Here is a 19,608-nt window from a genome sequence, read left to right as displayed (position 1 = left end):
TTCTTAACCTCATCTTTTTCAAAAGAGTTTTCAATCAAATCTTTTTGATTTCTAATTTCAAAATCTTTTTCAAAAATCATCTTATTGCTTTCCCACTTTCATTTTCGAAAATTAAGTAATGTTTTTCAAAAATATTTTCAAAATCTTTCACTTAATTTTCGAAAATTACTTCCCTTCTCCTCACATCCTTCTATTTATGGACTAACACTATCCCTTAATGCAAAATTCGAACTCCATCTCCTTTGATAAGTTCGAATTTTCTACTTCTGTCTTCTACTCTTCTTTTCCTCTGACACTTCAAGGAATCTCTATACTGTGACATAGAGGATTCCACATTTTCTTGTTCCCTTCTCTTTCTTATGAGCAGGAGCAAAGACAAAAGCATTCTTGTTGAGCCTGATCCTGAACCTGAAAGGACCTTGAAGAGAAAGCTAAGAGAAGCCAAAGCACAACTCTCTTTAGAGGACCTGACCGAATTCTTCAAAGAAGAAGAACACATGGCAGCCGAAAACAACAACAATGCAAACAATGCAAGGAAGGTGCTGGGTGACTTTACTGCACCTACTCCCGACTTCTATGGGAGAAGCATCTCTATCCCTGCCATTGGAGCAAACAACTTTGAGCTTAAGCCTCAATTAGTTTCTCTAATGCAACAGAATTGCAAGTTCCATGGACTTCCAATGGAAGATCCTCATCAGTTTTTAGCTGAATTCTTGCAAATCTGTAACACAGTCAAGACTAATGGGGTTGACCCTGAGGTCTACAGACTGATGCTATTCCCTTTTGCTGTAAGAGACAGAGCTAGAATATGGTTGGACTCACAACCTAAAGATAGCCTGGACTCTTGGGAAAAGCTAGTCAATGCCTTCCTGGCAAAATTCTTTCCACCTCAGAAATGGAGTAAACTTAGAGTGGAAGTCCAAACCTTCAGACAGAAGGATGGAGAATCCCTCTATGAAGCTTGGGAAAGATACAAACAATTAATCAGAAAGTGTCCTTCTGACATGCTTTCTGAATGGAGCATCATAGGTATTTTCTATGATGGTCTCTCTGAACTATCCAAGATGTCTCTGGATAGCTCTGCTGGAGGATCTCTTCATCTGAAGAAGACGCCTACAGAAGCTCAAGAGCTCATTGAAATGGTTGCAAATAACCAATTCATGTACACTTCTGAAAGGAATCCTGTGAACAATGGGACTAATCAGAAGAAAGGAGTTCTTGAGATTGATGCTCTGAATGCCATTCTGGCTCAGAACAAGATATTGACTCAACAAGTCAATTTGATTTTTCAAAGTCTGTCTGGAATGCAAAATGCACCAAGCAGTACTAAGGAAGCTTCATCTGAGGAAGAAGCTTATGATCCTGAGAACCCTTCAATGGAAGAGGTGAATTACCTAGGAGAACCCTATGGAAACACCTATAATTCTTCATGGAGAAATCACCCAAATTTCTCATGGAAGAATCAAGAGAGACCTCAACAAGGTTTCAACAACAATAATGGTGGAAGAAACAGGTTTAGCAATAGCAAGCCTTTTCCATCATCTTCTCAGCAACAGACAGAGAGTTCTGAGCAGAATACCTCTGACTTAGCAACCATGGTCTCTGATCTAATCAAAACCACTCAAAATTTTATGACTGAAACAAGGTCCTCCATTAGGAATTTGGAGGCACAAGTGGGACAGCTGAGCAAGAAAGTTACTGAACTCCCTCCTAGTACTCTCCCAAGCAACACAGAAGAAAATCCAAAAGGAGAGTGTAAAGCCATCAACATGGCCGAATTCTGGGAGGAAGAAGAGGCAGTGAACGCCACTGAGGAAGACCTCACTGGACGTCCACTGGCCTCCATTGAGTTCCCCAATGAGGAACCATGGGAATCTGAGGCTCAAAATGAGACCATAGAGATTCCATTGGAGCTACTTCTGCCATTCATGAGCTCTGATGAGTATTCTTCCTCTGAAGAGGATGAGTATGTCACTGAAGAGCAAGTTGCTAAATACCTTGGAGCAATCATGAAGCTAAATGACAAGTTATTTGGAAATGAGACTTGGGAGAATGAACCTCCTTTGCTCACCAAAGAACTGGATGACTTGTCTAGGCAGAAACTGCCTCAAAAGAGGCAGGATCCTGGGAAGTTTTCAATACCTTGTGCCATAGGCACCTTGACCTTCAAGAAGGCCTTGTGTGACTTAGTGTCAAGTGTAAACCTCATGCCCCTCTCTGTAATGGAGAAGCTAGGGATCTTTGAGGTGCAAGCTGCAAAAATCTCACTAGAGATGGCAGACAACTCAAGAAAACAAGCCTATGGACTTGTAGAAAATGTTCTGGTTAAAGTTGAAGACCATTACATCCCTACTGATTTCATAGTCCTAGAGACTGGGAAGTGCATGGATGAATCTATCATCCTTGGCAGACCCTTCCTAGCCACAGCAAAGGCTGTGATTGATGTTGATAGAGGAGAGTTAATCATTCAAGTGAATGAAGAATCCTTGGTGTTTAAGGCCCAAGGATATCCCTCTATCACCATGGAAAAGAAGCATGAAGAGCTTCTCTCAAAACTCAGAGCCCCCACAGTCAAACTCTAAGTTTGGTGTTGGGAGGCCACAACCAAACTCTAAGTTTGGTGTTGAACCCCCACATTCAAACTCTAAGTTTGGTGTTGGGAGGTTCCAACATGGCTCTGAGTATCTGTGAGGCTCCATGAGAGTCCTCTGTCAAGCTAATGACATTAAAGAAGCGCTTGTTGGGAGGCAACCCAATGTTTTATAATTAACTATTTCCTTTTGTTATTTTATCTTTTTTTTTGTAGGTTGATGATCATGAGAAGTCACAAAATCAATGAAAAAAGCAAAAACAGAATGAAAAACAGGAAGAAAAATAGCACACCCTGGAGGACGCACTTACTGGCGTTTAACGCCAGTAAGGTTAGCTGTTGGGCGTTTAACGCCCAGTCTGGCACCATTCTGGGCGTTTAACGCTAGAAAGGGGCACCAGACTGGCGTTAAACGCCAGAAAAGGGCTAGAACTCGGCGTTAAACGCCAGGAATGGGCACCAGCCCGGCGTTTAATGCCAGAAATGACTCAAAACGTGATTTTGAGCAACATTTGGTGCAGGGATGACTTTTCCTTGACACCACAGGATCTGTGGACCCCACAGGATCCCCACCAACCCCACCACCACCCTCTCTCTTCTTCCCCCATTCACCAATCACCTCAACACATCTTCCCCCAAAACCCCTCACCTATCAAATCCCTTCTTTCTCTTCACCACTCACATCCATCCTTCATAAAACCCCACCTACCCCACCATTCAAAATTCAAACCACTTTCCCACCCAAACCCACCCTCAAATGGCCGAACATCCCTCTCCCTCTCTCCTATATAAACCCTCCTTCACTCCTTCATTTTCACACACCTTAAACACCATCTCTCTCCCCTTTGGCCGAATACAGAGCCATTTCCCTTTCTCCTCATTTCTTCTTCTTCTACTCTCTTCTTTCTTCTTTTGCTCGAGGACGAGCAAACATTTTAAGTTTGGTGTGGTAAAAGCATTGCTTTTTGTTTTTCCATAACCATTTATGGCATCCAAGGCCGGAGAAACCTCTAGAAAGAGGAAAGGGAAGGCAAAAGCTTCCACCTCCGAGTCATGGGAGATGGATAGATTCATCTCAAGGGTGCATCAAGACCACTTCTATGAAGTTGTGGCCTTGAAGAAGGTGATCCCCGAGGTCCCCTTTTCACTCAAAAAGGGTGAATATCCGGAGATCCGACATGAGATCCGAAGAAGAGGTTGGGAAGTTCTTACCAACCCCATTCAACAAGTCAGAATCTTGATGGTTCAAGAGTTCTATGCCAATGCATGGATCACCAAGAACCATGATCAAAGTGTGAACCCGAATCCAAAGAATTATCTTACTATGGTTCGGGGGAATTACTTGGATTTTAGTCCGGAAAGTGTAAGGTTGGCATTCAATTTGCCCATGATGCAAGGAGATGAACATCCTTACACTAGAAGGGTCAACTTTGATCAAAGGTTGGACCAAGTCCTCACAGTCATATGTGAAGAGGGCGCACAATGGAAGAGAGATTCAAGAGGCAAGCCGGTTCAATTGAGAAGGCATGACCTCAAACCCGTGGCTAGAGGATGGTTGGAGTTCATTCAACGCTCAATCATTCCCACTAGCAACCGGTCCGAAGTTACTCTAGACCGGGCCATCATGATTCATAGCATCATGATTGGAGAAGAAGTGGAAGTTCATGAGGTTATAGCCCAAGAACTCTATAAGGTGGCGGACAAGTCCTCTACCTTGGCAAGGTTAGCCTTTCCTCATCTCATTTGTCACCTCTGTTATTCAGTTGGAGTTGACATAGAGGGAGACACCCCCATTGATGAGGATAAGCCCATCACTAAGAAAAGGATGGAGCACACAAGAGACCCCTCTCATCATGAGATCCCTGAGATGCCTCAAGGGATGCACTTTCCTCCACAAAATTATTGGGAGCAACTGAACACCTCCCTAGGAGAATTGAGTTCCAACATGGGACAACTAAGGGTGGAGCATCAAGAACACTCCATCATCCTCCATGAAATTAGAGAAGATCAAAGAATCATGAGAGAGGAGCAACAAAGACAAGGAAGAGACATTGAGGAGCTCAAGCACTTCATAGGATCTTCAAGAGGAAGAAAGAGCCGCCATCACTAAGGTGGACCCGTTCTTTGATTTCCTTGTTCTTTATTCTTCTGTTTTTCGAATTTTATGCTTATGTTTATCCATGTTTGTGTCTTGTGATCATTAGTGTCTTAGTGTCTATGCCTTAAAGTTATGAATGTCCTATGAATCCATCACCTTTCTTAAAAGAAAAACGTGCTTAATTGAAAAGAAAAAGAATTGCATGAATTTTGAATTTTATAACAGTTTAATTATTTTGATGTGGTGGCATTACTTTTGTCTTCTGAATGTATGCTTAAACAGTGCATATGTCTTTTGAATTTGTGGTTCATGAATGTTGGCTCTTGAAAGAATGATGAAAAAGGAGACATGTTACTGAGGATCTGAAAAATCATTAAAAATGATTCTTGAAGCAAGAAAAAGCAGTGAATACAAAAAAAAAAAAGAGGGCGAAAAAAAAAAGAAAAAGAAAAAAAAACGAAAAAGAAAAAAAAAAGAAAGAATAAAGTTGTGATCCAAGGCAATAAGAGTGTGCTTAAGAACCCTGGACACCTCTAATTGGGGACTTTAGCAAAGCTGAGTCACAATCTAAAAAGGTTCACCCAATTATGTGTCTGTGGCATGTATGTATCCGGTGGTAATACTGGAAGACAGAGTGCTTTGGGCCACGGCCAAGACTCATAAAGTAGCTGTGTTCAAGAATCATCATACTTAACTAGGAGAATCAATAACACTATCTGGATTCTGAGTTCCTAAAGAAGCCAATCATTCTGAGTTGCAAAGGATAGAGTGAGATGCCAAAACTGTTCAGAGGCAAAGAGCTAAAAGCCCCGCTCATCTAATTAATACTGATCTTCATAGATGTTTTTGGAATTCATTGCATATTCTCTTCTTTTTATCTTATTTGATTTTTAGTTGCTTGAGGACAAGCAACAATTTAAGTTTGGTGTTGTGACGAGCGGATAATTTATACACTTTTTGGCATTGTTTTTAGTATGTTTTTGGTATGATCTAGTTAGTTTTTAGTATATTTTTATTAGTTTTTAGTTAAAATTCACTTTTCTGGACTTTACTATGAGTTTGTGTGTTTTTCTGTGATTTCAGGTATTTTCTGGCTGAAATTGAGGGACCTGAGCAAAAATCTGATTCAGAGACTAAAAAGGACTGCAGATGCTGTTGGATTCTGACCTCCCTGCACTCGAAGTGGATTTTCTGGAGCTACAGAAGCCCAATTGGCGTGCTCTCAACGGCGTTGGAAAGTAGACATCCTGGGCTTTCCAGCAATATATGATAGTCCATACTTTGCCCAAGATTTGATGGCCTAAATCGGCGTTCAAAGTCACCTCAAGAAATCCCAGCGTTAAACGCGGAACTGGCACCCAAATGGGAGTTAAACGCCCAAACTGGCATAAAAGCTGGCGTTTAACTCCAAGAAGAGTCTCTACACGAAAATGCTTCATTGCTCAGCCCAAGCACACACCAAGTGGGCCCGGAAGTGGATTTTTATGTCATTTACTCATCTCTGTACACCCTAGGCTACTAGTTTTCTATAAGTAGGACCTTTTACTATTGTATTGAGATATCTGGGTAGCTATCTTCGTGTTTTATGCTATCTTAGATCATTGGGAGGCTGGCCATTCGGCCATGCCTAGACCTTATGCTTATGTATTTTCAACGGTGGAGTTTCTACACACCATAGATTAAGGTGTGGAGCTCTGCTGTACCTCGAGTATTAATGCAATTACTATTGTTCTTCCATTCAATTCCGCTTGTTCTTGTTCTAAGATATCACTTGTTCTTCAACTTGATGAATGTGATGATCCGTGACACTCATCATCATTCTCACTTATGAACAAGGTGACTGACAACCACTCTTGTTCTACAAGCAACCAAGGCTCTAGTGAATATCTCTTGGATTCCTGATTGCACGATGCATGGTTGATCGCCTGACAACCGAGTGCTCGCCTGACAAACGAGCCAGCCATTCCGTGAGATCAGAGTCTTCGTGGTATAGGCGAGAACTGATGGCAGCATTCAAGAGAATCCGGAAGGTCTAACCTTGTCTGTGGTATTCTGAGTAGGATTCAATGACTGAAGGACTGTGACGTGCTTCAAACTCCTAGCAGGCGGGGCGTTAGTGACAGATGCAAAAGTATCAATGGATATTATTCCGGCCTGACCGAGAACCGACAGCTGAATTCCGCGTGCCGTGACAGGGCATATGCAATCGCTTTCACTGAGAGGATGGGAGGTAGCCATTGACAACGGTGAAACCCTACACAAGCTTGCCATGGAAAGGAATAAGAAGGATTGGATGAAGACAGTAGGAAAGCAGAGAGACGGAAGGGAAGGCATCTTCATACGCTTATCTGAAGTTCCTACCAATGGATTACATAAGTATCTCTATCTTTATCTTCTATGCTATTTTCGTTCATCACCATATCCATTTGAGTCTGCCTGACTAAGATTTGCAAGATGACCATAGCTTGCTTCAATACTAACAATCTCCGTGGGATCGACCCTTACTCACGTAAGGTATTACTTGGACGACCCAGTGCACTTGCTGGTTAGTTGTGCGAAGTTGTGTAATGCCATGGAATTGAACTACCAAGTTCTTGGAGTTCATGACCGGGGATTATGAGAGTTGTGAAAAGTATTGTTCACAATTTCGCGCACCACTTATTTATTCACTTTTGGTAATTCTGCCGGTTTGAATTGGTTGTTGTGTCTTTTTAGGAGTGTAGTCGATGTTTTTTGTTTACCTAGTCGGTGGATGTTCCTTTCAATACACAAACAGATGGTTTTTCTCTTGGAAAACTGGATGTTCTTTTATTTGTTTTCTCAGTTCTTTGAAAGCAGTCATCATATTGTGTCTAAGCGACACTCTTATGCTCTATTTTTTTATGTGGACCATTATGCCAATCGACGAAAGTGGATTCCAATATTCTTCTAGAGTGAATTTTGGGCCGGTATGAGGAGTACACAACGTAGTAAAAGTATGCACGCATTTTACCGGAGGTTTTTACATTGCAAGCATAGTTATCAGAATCGAACCGATAATCAACTCGGTGGACTAGTTCAACCGGTGGGTCACTAATTCATCCGGTTAACCCGGTCATAATTAAAAAATATAAAATTATATAAATAAAATTAAAATAATATATTAAAACTTAAAATGCAAGTCTTTGCAAACATTAATAATCTAATATCAATTTTTAAACATACCTAAAGATCTAAAAAAGATAATAAAGTAGTCTCTAGTACAAAATATGTTCTCAATTTAAATCAACAAGGGCGAACGAAGAACACAATTGATGATGATGCTTGTTCTTGAGATGGTGGCATTTCTCATGGTGTTTGAGATGAAAACATTTTTAAAATTCTAGCAAAAAAAAAATACAAGATTTTCAACAACAAAAAATTTACCTAAGTGAGTTTTTCAACAACACAGCAACAACCACCAAAGTATTCAATTCAAACGTTATCCATCAACAAAATTCAAGTATTCAACTCAAACATTATCCAGCGACAAAATTAGGACTCTAATTTCAGAGCTCCAAATAAAATGACTCTCAGACCATGATTAGGACCAAAATTAAATTCGACCAAAATTAAACTAAGTTTATTATAATTTCATCATCGAAATACCATACCATTATTAAGAGAACAGCAACATTCAATCTCTAATCACATGCAATTCAGCAAAATCTAACTCCTAATAACAGCATTATTCGCTCTCTAATTTCAGCAATATCCAATCTTTAGTTACAGCAATTCAACAGCATCCAACAATTTAGCAAGGGTAAATCATACCGACTACAACCACAGTTCCTGAACCTTAGCATAGATAAGCAAACAAAATTAAACCAATTCTAATCTTTTTGAGGCCTAATTCCCAAACCGCATAAAAAAATAATGTTCAAACAGAATTCAGCTATTCAAACAAAAGACCAGAAGTATAAACTTTTTGAATGCAGGAGACATGTTGCATAAATGAAAAAATCATCCAACCTATGATAAAAAAGCCCTCCAATCTATAATAAAAGAACTATACAGTTGTCCAACTAGATAATCATATCATAGCTACTAATAGTTGTAGTTAAAACTCCAACAAATCTGTCAAAAAAAATCACATTTCGATGCTGCAATTTTAAATAATCACATTCAGACCCAAGTTCAAGTTGAAAAAAAAATTACTTATAACTAACTTCTACTTTTTCGAAAGTCCCAAATCACAAGGAAGAAAATCAGCTAGTATATCCAAGAGAAATCTAGCAAAGCGCACATAATCAATAACATGAAACATTCAATTGAAATTTAACAAAAAGTCCAGTAATTCAGCAAAATCAAAGAATATCTCATACTAATACTAGTACGGGTACCTGAACTCCACAACATAACAGAAACATCCAATCTCCAAAAAAAAACCTATAAAAACATAACAGAAACTTTCAAAATTATGTTCAACATGAAGAAAAAATAGCCTGAAGAGATTCTGAAGTTAAACAGTTTGAATCAGATATGGGTTCAGGATTGTGAAAGGTTGGAAAGCAACCAGGTAAATTTGGCATATAGAAACAATGATCTAACAAGTAGTAAGATAAAAGAAGAGAAGGAGAATCGATTTCAATGCTCCAAATAAAATGACTCTTGGACCATGATTAGGACCAAAACTAAATTCGACCAAAGTTAGACTAAATTTAATATAATTTCATCATTGAAATTCCATACCACTATTAAGAGGACAGCAACATTCAATCTCTAATCACATGCAATTCAGCAAAATCCAACTCTTAATAACAACATCATTTACTCTATAATTTCAGCAACATCCAACCTCTAGTTATAGCAATTCAACAACATCCAACAATTTAGCAAGGGTAAATCACATCGACTACAACCACAGTTCCTGAACCTTAGCATATATAAGCAAACAAAATTAAACCAATTCTAATCTTTTCGAGGCCTAACTCCCAAACCGCATAAAAAAATAATGTGCATACAGAATTCAACTATTCAAACAAAAGACCAGAAGTATAAACTTTTTGAATGCGAGAGACATGTTGCATAAATGAAAAAATCATCCAATCTATGATAAAAAAAAACCACAATCTATAATAAAAGAACCATACAGTTGTCCAACTAGATAATCATATCATAGCTACCAATAGATGTAGTTAAAACTCCAACAAATCTCTCCAAAAAAATTACGTTTTGATGTTGCATTTTTTAATAATCACATTCAGACACAGGTTCAATTTGAAAAAAAATAAACTTACTTATAACTAACTTCTTCTTTTTCGAAACTCCCAAACCACAAGGAAGAACATTAGCTAGCGTATCCAAGAGAAATCTAGCAAAGCACATAGAACCCATAAATGAAATATTCAGTTGAAATTTAACAAAAAGTCTAGTAATTCACCAAAATCAACGAATATCTCATACTACTCCCAGTACTAGTACCTGAAGTATACAACATAACAAAAACATCTAATCTCCAAAAAATCACCAGAAACACTGTAACAACACCATGTCCAAATCCTTTTTTAAAAACCTACATATGAAATTAGAAGCAACATCTAAATACATGCCAATTAGTGATGTGAAGGGTGGTTTTGAGGCTGGAGCAGTAGACGTCCAACAGTGTTGGGCGGAGTAAAGCCGGGAGGCTTCAACGGCGCTGCCAACACAGGCATGCAGCAGCAGCGGTGCGCCCTCCATGAGCAGCAGAACCTACTTGTTTCTCACACCTAGCGCGTCCGAGATTGGGGAAGCTACGAGGGGATGGTAGCGTCACGGCGTTCTGGAAAGGTCTACAGTGCTCCACTGTTGCACGCACATGGTGGGCGGAGGTGCGGCGTCCGATGAAGGGGGAGAAGAAATTTACGTGATGCTCCTGGTATTCTGGCGCAGCGGTGGATGGTATTCAAAATTTGCTATGGTAAAAGGTTGAAAGGAAAGGGTAGGATTTTGGGTAGGGTGAATTTTGTTTACCTGGGTGAATTCTTGGATGTTGCTGAAATGAAGTGGGTTTTGAGATCCTGGCCCAGGAGTAGTTGGCAGGTTTTTTGCTGGAACCCTCTTGGTTCCCTAGCATTATTGAAATGAGATACAGTAAGACAAATTTCACCAGCTATAAAAAGATGTGCAACCCTTAACATTCTCCACATACATTTCATATCTTTTTCTCCTCCGTTTTCTTCTAAAAAATAGGCAAAAATGTCAATTAGTAGCGGATATATGGTTTTGTGTGTATCCCAATTGTCATATGAGGAACAATGACAATGGAGTGATATTTGAGTGTGATAATCAATTACTGTTGTGCACCCCGCATGTAAGTTTGTTGTCTAAGTTGAAGAGTTTGATATTGAGCAACTTTGGTGGTTTAGGGAGAAAAGAGATCAGAAGGGTGAGGTATAAGTTGCTAGCACCGTTGGGTAATGGAGTTTTTCAATTTTGTGTATTTCGACTCTAGGGCGACAAGCATGTGCGACTCATGTTTAACATTCATGGGAGAATCATGGCAGAACAAGTGATGGAGCTTTCCACCGGAGAAGACGATTACAACCTAGATGGTGGGATGGAGTTTCGGGTCGTCCACAGATTCAAAAAGAGAAATGTAGTAATGCAAGGTGTGAAGAACTACAGCATTCCCAAAAGTGATGAGTACCGAGTGGTCGAATCAAACCAATTAAAGTACTATGTGCATTGCTGCCAAGCTGCAATTGGATGTCCCTGGAGTCCCGTGCGCGCGTAGCCCGAGGTGGTACGCAACGTCCTACAGGCTGATAGTGACCTCACCCATGGCAAGTGGAACGTGTGGGTCTTTGGACGACAGCGCTCTACGAATGTCGTGATCAGATAGTTATCAAAGACGAAGTTTCTGAGAGGCACCGTGTTGTCGAAGCCAGCCTCGCTCAAATATGGGACGATGACGTCTGGTGGTGGAAGCGTGTGACTCACTCGTTGAGGCAGAAGTAAGTGAGGTCTCTGACAAAAGATAAATGATCACAATTAGAAAAAATTTATATACGTACATTGACATAATACACTGAGCTAATTATTATATACATTTATTTAACAGAAATTTACACGTATGTACTAACTGAATTTATATCAATAAAACTTTTTACATTAATATTTACTTAATTAATTAATAAATATTTTCTCAATAAGTTACTTAAAATAAAAATATTGACTAAAGTAATTAATAATTTAATTAACAAACTTTTACTTAATAATTTAATTTAGGTAAATACAAAATTACATAATTGTTCACTTAACTTAAAAAATAACTTTTATTTGAATAGTTAATAACTAAATTAATAAATTAAGAAACATGTAACCAATAAATTAACTTCAATGTTTGAAAAACATCTAGCCTAGCATTCAATATCTAAATTAATAATTATGTAGTTAAAAACTTAATTACAAAAAAATGAAAACCACTTTTCTAGAATTATACCCTATCAATGACCTGTTGCTAACAATACATTTGGTCACCTAAATCATAAATTGCATTATAGTTATTGGCAAGTATCTTAATCATGGCTAGCTATATATATATATATATATATATATATATATATATATATATATATATATATATATATATAATATGGGATAACATAAACATCAAGATAACAAAACTAATCTCGAAGTCTGCTGTTCCAGTGTAGTGCCATATTGCGTTCAGTCGATTGATGTCCGGATCACGTGCATCTGCGTGCGCCATCTTCGTCTTACTCTAATATTGTCAGAAAATGATAGAAGAGAAGAAAAATTGATAGAAAAGTTGGAAATAGAACCCATAACCTCGCTGTAAACGACACTTATATATAGGCATCACCCATACTTATCTCCTTTATACTGTAAACGAGATATACACGTATCACACGTACTATCTTATCTCGTTGACAATGTAAAAATGAGATATGTAATTTTACATATTTTCGTAATAATTTTTAAAATTATTTATTTTAGTAAATAAAACAATTTTCTAATTTATTTAATTAAAAAATTCTAGTTGTTTATCAGTAAAATACATTAATCTTATGTAAGGCTTACAAGACTATGAAACTTTTGCCAAAAACTAAACATTATTAGGGAAAATAATGGTAGGCCAAAATAAAAATTATACAATTAAATATTGAAATGCATATACAGGAGAGTAAAATTATACTCGAACACAACAGAAAAAAAAAAAACACACGGGGTCAACGGATTCATATTAACACAAGTGAATCTAAAATTCTAAACAAATATTTTTTACATATAAGTCATTTTGACATACAAATTCATGCAAGTTTCTTTAACTTAATTTATCTTGCATACTTCTTCTTCTTTTTCTTTTTCGCCACTCTGATACTTTGTTATCGCCATCATCAATACCATCATCTCCTCTTCCTCCTCATCTTTCTCCTTCTTTTCTTGTTGAAATTTATTCTCCTCCTTTCTTTTTCTTTTTCTCCTCCATTATCTTCATCCTCCTTCCTTTTCCTCGATCATCTTTGTCATCATGATCATCATCGTTATAGTCATCGTCGTCTTCTTCTTATGCGTATCGTCGTTATCGTTGTCGTCGTTATTATTATCGTTATCGTAGAATTTTTGCCATATTGATGAGTTATCGTAATTGTTATCATTATCGTAAAATTGATTTGGATGTGTTTTTGTTGATAATTTAGTTATTTTGTTGTGTTGTTTTCGAACTGAGTTTGTGTGTCGCAATCAATAAAGAAATTCGGTGTTGGAGTTATGAATCTGAATTATTATTGTGATGAATCTGTTCCAGCCATTCTCTTTTCGGTGTATTTTAGAAAGTTTTCAGCGTATTTTGGAAATCTTTCGGTGTATTGTGAAAGTTTTTCTGTGTATTTTTATTTTGATAAATTCTACATAATTCAAAACTCTTCTTTTCTTCCTCCTCATCTTCTGTTGTTGCTTCTTCTTTTTCACCATTATCATCATCATCTTTTTTTTCTTATTCATCTTTTCTTTCTTGTTTTATATTCTCAAGTTTCTTATTATTTTACTTTCTTAACAAAAATAAAAAAAATAAAGAAGAAGAAGAAACACATAATGCTGCAAAATTACTTGAAAGATGATAAATCTATATTCATTCAACTAAAAGAAAGAAAGAAATAAGGAAAAAAAGAAGAAGAAAAAAATGCATTAAAAAAAATATTTTTGTGCATTTGTAGTAAAATTTTGGTGTAGGAATTCTGAATCTAACCTATTATTGTGATAAATTTATTTCATTTTCGTTTTGGTGTATTTTGCAAATATTTCAGTGTATTTTTGAAATCTTTCGGTGTATTGTGGAAATATTTCAATGTATTTTTATTCTAATAAATTCTGCATAATTCAAAACACTTATTCTTCTTTCTCCTCCTTATATTCTGCTGCTACTTTTCTTCTTTTTCATCTTCATCATCATCTTTTTCTTTCTTTTTTTTTCTTATTCATTTTTTCCTTCTTATTTTACTCTCTTAACAAGAATACAAGAAAAAAAATCAAACAAAGAAGCATATAAAACATATAATGCTACAATATTACTTGAAGAGGATGAACCTACATTCATTCAACTAAAAGAAAGAAAGAAATAAGGAAAAAAAAGAAGAAAAAAAATGCATTAAAAAAATATTTTTGTGCATTTGTAGCAAAATTTTGGTGTAAGAATTCTGAATCTGAATTATTATTGTGATGAATTTGTTCCACTCTCGTTTTGGTGTATTTTGAAAATATTTTGGTGTATTTTGAAAATCTTTTAGTGTACGATAAAAATTTTTCAGTGTATTTTTATTCTGATAAGTTCTGCATAATTCAAAACTCTTCTTCTTCCTCCTCTTCATCTTCTACTGCTGTTGCTTCTTCTTTTTTTCCATCATCATCATCTTCTTTATTTTTTCTTATTCATCTTATCCTTCTTATTTAACTTCTCAAGTTTCTTCTTATTTTATTCTCTTAACATGAATAAAAACAAAAAAAAATCAAACAAAGAAGAAGAAATACACATTGTTGTAAAATTACTTGAAAGATGATAAACTTACATTCATTCAACTAAAAGAAATAAAGAAATAAGAAAAAAAGAAAAAAATGCGGCATTAGAAGAAATATTTTTGTATATATGCAGCAAATTTCGAGTAAAACAAAGATATTTATGTGTATTGTTTAAGAACTTTCGGTGTTTTTGTATTGATAAGTTCTGCATAATTCAAAACTCTTCCACTTCATCCTCATCTTTTGCTGCTGCTTCTTCTTTTTCACCTTTTTATTTCATTTTTTCTTGGAAGAAAAAATCAAACAAAGAAGAAAAAAAATATAATGTTGCAAAATTAATTGAATGAGGAGGAGGAAAAAAATGAAGCAACAATAACAATAATAAAAAAAACGACAATGAGGATGAAACGTGAAGAAGAAGAAGAAGGAGGAAGGAAAAGAAAAAAGTGGAGGAATGCAAAAAAGAAGAAGGAGAAGGAGGAGGAAGAAGAACGTGAAATACAAACGTTGGAAAAAAAACCGTTTCTCATTACGTGCTATTCAAAGTTGAGGAAGCGCGTGTTTACACCCTCTAAATTGAGGGTTGTTTTTCTTGAACTTAGACTAACTTGTATAAACTTGTATGCCAAAATAATTTGTATACGTAGTAAGTCTGAATTCTAAATAGGAAATTGGAATTTTGCTAACATGCACTGTCAACCTCCACAAAGAGGTCAAAAGCATCAGGAAAGTTGTCATAAGAGTCATTCATTTGAGGATTTCTTCTTTTTTTTTTTCTTTTTTTTTTGAAAAGGTCATTCATTTGATAATTGCATTCAAGTGATCATAATGAAATATACATTGACCTTGAAGATCTTCAGTTATCAAACCAATACTAATATTCCCATCAGAAAGTGATATATGTAGTGATGGTTGATTCCCAAGAATCAAGATGTGAACAATCCATTTAAGAATCAGACGAAAATAAAACTATTCGGATTATAGTCATGCTGCTTCTGCAATGGTGACACCAAAATGTGACAATCCAAAATCCCTTGAGTGACTGCACAAGTAGGGCTAAAAGTGAAAAGTCCGCAATTTGCTATATTTGGAAACAATGTGTCTCTGTTAGTCTGTTATCAACTTCCATCCAAAAATGCATGTCCGTTTTCATTATTTTGAATGTGCTACTTCTGAAAAACTTCATAAACTCACCAGTAATCACCACACGAACACCTTCCATCTCTAAAATGGTGAAACCTAGTGATATCTCGCATAATAATCTCGCGATCTGTGAGCTTAGAAATCATCTTCATCACTGTGTGGCAATCACCGCACACACGAAGATTCTTGGTTATTCTGATTGTGACTCCCGGATTAGTGTTAATAAGAGCAAAAGCAAGAGCCAACCGCTCACTATGATCCCAGAGCATCCTCTCCTTTACTTCTTCCTCCACATCATAGAGAACAAAACTAGTTTCAGGCTTGTACCCAATTTTTTTAAGCTGCTCATTCAGTTCTTTCAATTTGGCAAAAATTTCATCTGATTTTTGGTGCAATTTATCTCCAACAAAAAATTGATGAACCATATTATTTAACTCCACAAAACTGTAACTAGGTGGCTTGCTCAATCTCCTTTTCTTCACCAATTCCCTCACCTTTTCAACATCTTCCCACCGTCTCTCGGCAGCATATATGTTAGCAAGACAAACATAGCCGCTTACTTCATTTGGATTCAATTCAAAAAGTTTCTCAGCTGCAATCTCAGCTAACTTGAGGTTTCGGTGTAATCTACAAGCTGAAAGGAGAGAAGTCCATATATCCTCGTTGGGTTTCAATCTCATGTCGTTTATAACTATATATGCTTCATCTAAGTTCCCTGCTCTGCCAAGTAGATCAATCAAACAGGAATATTGAGTGTGCCCAGGTTCCATATTGTAGTCTCTCATCACTTTATAGAATATTTCTTTACCCTCGTCGACTAATCCAGAATGACTGCAAGCCGATAAAACTGAAGTAAACATGCCTTCATCTGGAATAATATGTTGACCTAACATGTCATAAAAGAGGGAGATAGCCTCTCTTCCCCTCCCATGAGTTCCAAATGCGGTAACCATAACTGTCCATGAAGCCAAATTTTTTTCTGGCATCTCGTCGAATGCTTGACGTGCACGAAGTAAACTTCCACAGTTAGCATACATGCTAACAAGGGCAGTTCCCACAGCAGTATTTACACCAAAACCCTTTTTGACAATATATGAGTGAACCGATGAACCCAATTGCAAGGCGGAGGTTTGATTACAGGCCCCAAGTATAGAAATAATAGTCACCTCATCAGGAATCACACCTCCTATAAACATCTGACTGAAAAGCTCCAAAACTTCAAAAGGGTCTCCATGTCGCTCATAACCGGAAATCAAAGAATTCCAAGACACGGTATCCTTCACTGTCAATCCTTCGAATACTTTCCTAGCAGCAGACACTGAATCACAATTGCAGTACATGTCAATAAGAGAATTCATCAAAAACTCATTACACAGTGTACCACCATTCCTCACAATGTAACCATGAACCGCTCTCCCCATACTCAAATCCGTAAGATCACCACAAGCACAAAGGAGTGAAAGCAAAGTAGTCCCATCTCCATCAACACCAGCCTTTCTCATGCAATCATAAACCCCCAAAGCAACCCTTGCCTCACCGTTCTTCACATACCCTGACATCAAAGTATTCCACGAACTCAAATCCCTCTGAGGCATTTCATCAAACACGAAACTCGCGATCCCAATTTCCCCAAGCTTAAAATACATTGACATCAGCGAATTCGCAACATAAATATCAGACCCCAACCCACTAACCATAACCAAAGCATGAACCTTTCTACCCATCTCACCAAGCAAAAGATCACCACACGCCTTGAGAACAAAAGGGTACGTGAAATTATCAGCCTCGACACCGAAACTGAACATCTCACGGTACATAAAAAGGGACCTCCACGGAAAACCGTTACAAGCGTAACCCCTTATCATTGAGTTCCACAAAAAGGAGTTCTTAAGCGAAATTTCGTCGAACAGGTGGTGTGCTTCTCTCATTTGGGCACATGAAGCGTAGCAAGCTGCGAGCTTTGTTCCGAGGTAGGTGTTGTTGAGGAGGGTGCCGCAACTGATGACGTGGCAGTGAAGCTGTTTGGCCTGTGAGAGGGACTTGGAGTTGGCGAGGAACTGAAGCAAGGTTCCGCATTCGAGAGAAGAGAGAGGGAAAGTGTGGGTTGCGAGAGGAGGAGGAGGGTGTTGTGGGGAATGGGTGAAAGTAGTGAATGTGGTTGTGTTGCATGGTGGTGATGGTGTTGGCTTGAGTTTGCGCGTGAGTTTGATTGAATTCATGAATCATGAAGGTGCAGGAAGACGAAGAGCAAGAAGACGTCAGCAAGAAAAATAAAAAAGTTGTTAGCTTGGGAGAAGATTCATATATTCGCAATAAAGGTGGGAAAAATCCGAAGATGTTCTTGTGAGTAAGAGAACAGTAATGTCAAATTAGTTTCATGCAGAGAAAATAGAAAAAAGAATTTATTGCGTTGGCTTCATCAAAAGACGAATACACATATATCTTTATTGATAACTTTCATAAATGGTAAGCTATTTAAACTACTAGGATGGTATTTAACAGTTCTTACAAAAATAATATTAAAAAATATTAATGACAAATAAAATTTTAAAAAATTTAAAAAATAATAAAGAATTAGATATTAAATATATATTTTAAAAAAATTTAAAGATTATATTTTGATATAATTTTTTTAATTATCATTATAAAAATAAATTTTTGAACGATGATCATTTGTATCCATAAAAGATATATACACTGACAAATGTATTCATGAAAAAAGAAAATTCACCTACCTCCGTATGCCAAAAATAACTAGATATTAGTTACACACTTTGTTAATATCCGAACCTACGAGACAACAAAATCTCTCCAAACTTATTTATGTTTAACCCAATTTTTTTTGTTAAGAAATAAAAAAAACCTGACACCTCCTTCCGTGCCCTAGCAAAGCTCCATTGTCGTCACCACTATCCATAGCCCATCATCATTATAAATATCTCGTTGTCCACTATCTATAGCCTACTATCGTTGCTCCACGAAGAACAAAGGTATGTGGTTACTAGTTTTTCCATCTTAGAATATTTCTGAGAAATTGTTGAATATTCTAATTATCTTCTATGGGCTTGAGAAAATTTTTCAAGATTTTTGGATTAGAGTTAAATTTTCAGTTGCTATATTGTTATTTGTAATTACATGGGATGATACCTTAGATTATCATGTATTGTTTACAAAGATGACTATTGTCCATATTACTCTGTGTATTAATCATAGGGAGAGATTTGAGCGAAGTCCATGTGAAAAGTTTGTGTATGTTTGTGGAAAAGTAACAGAAATTGAGAGAATTAATGTGAATACCCTCAATGAACTTTTCATAAATAATTTGCTAAAAGACATTGGGTATACATTTGTTACTGATTTTTATTGGCTAGAATCTGGTAAAGAGATTGATAATGAGCTAAAATTGTTAAGGATTGATATGGATATAGTTAAGCTGTATGAGGCTGCTGTGACGAATAGTAACAAAATTCACTTATATACAGAACATTCAATAAATGATCATGTTATTATTGAAAAGAATATTACTCCAACAAAGATGAAACTGAAGAGTTATGCTAAGAGGAATCCAACTTCAAAGAAGACTTCAAGAAAAAGATTTATAGATGTTGTGGATGATAATGATGCTAAAATAGTGGGTCAGGTACAATTGATGGAGGCCCATGGTAGGGGTGAAGCCCAAAATAGAAAAGAGGCCTGTGAAACAAGCAGCCATGTTGATGTTGAGGCCTAAAAGGAGGATGGTGTTAATGTGGCCTAACAAAAATCTCCAGCAAAATAGATGTATTAGTCTCCCACA

At 36.9% G+C, this 19,608-nt stretch overlaps 1 protein-coding gene and 1 non-coding gene across 2 annotated transcripts; both read right to left on the bottom strand.

Annotated features, from left to right (window-relative positions):
* Positions 1 to 902: 902 nt before the first annotated feature.
* Positions 903 to 1,010, bottom strand: LOC130971416 (small nucleolar RNA R71). Its single transcript, XR_009082637.1, has one exon. It is a non-coding gene; the product is annotated as a small nucleolar RNA R71 (small nucleolar RNA).
* Positions 1,011 to 15,475: 14,465 nt separating this feature from the next.
* Positions 15,476 to 18,124, bottom strand: LOC130970286 (putative pentatricopeptide repeat-containing protein At3g11460, mitochondrial). The gene has a single exon (XM_057896318.1). The coding sequence runs from the start codon at positions 18,029 to 18,031 to the stop codon at positions 15,860 to 15,862; it is 2,172 nt and encodes a 723-aa protein (XP_057752301.1). The 5' UTR covers positions 18,032 to 18,124; the 3' UTR covers positions 15,476 to 15,859.
* Positions 18,125 to 19,608: the final 1,484 nt, after the last annotated feature.

The sequence above is a fragment of the Arachis stenosperma genome, chromosome 3 (genome assembly GCF_014773155.1).
Source record: "Arachis stenosperma cultivar V10309 chromosome 3, arast.V10309.gnm1.PFL2, whole genome shotgun sequence".
In the NCBI taxonomy this organism is placed as follows: Eukaryota; Viridiplantae; Streptophyta; class Magnoliopsida; order Fabales; family Fabaceae; genus Arachis; species Arachis stenosperma.
Note: the sequence above shows the minus strand (reverse complement) of the source record. Positions and strands in the feature narration are given on the sequence as shown.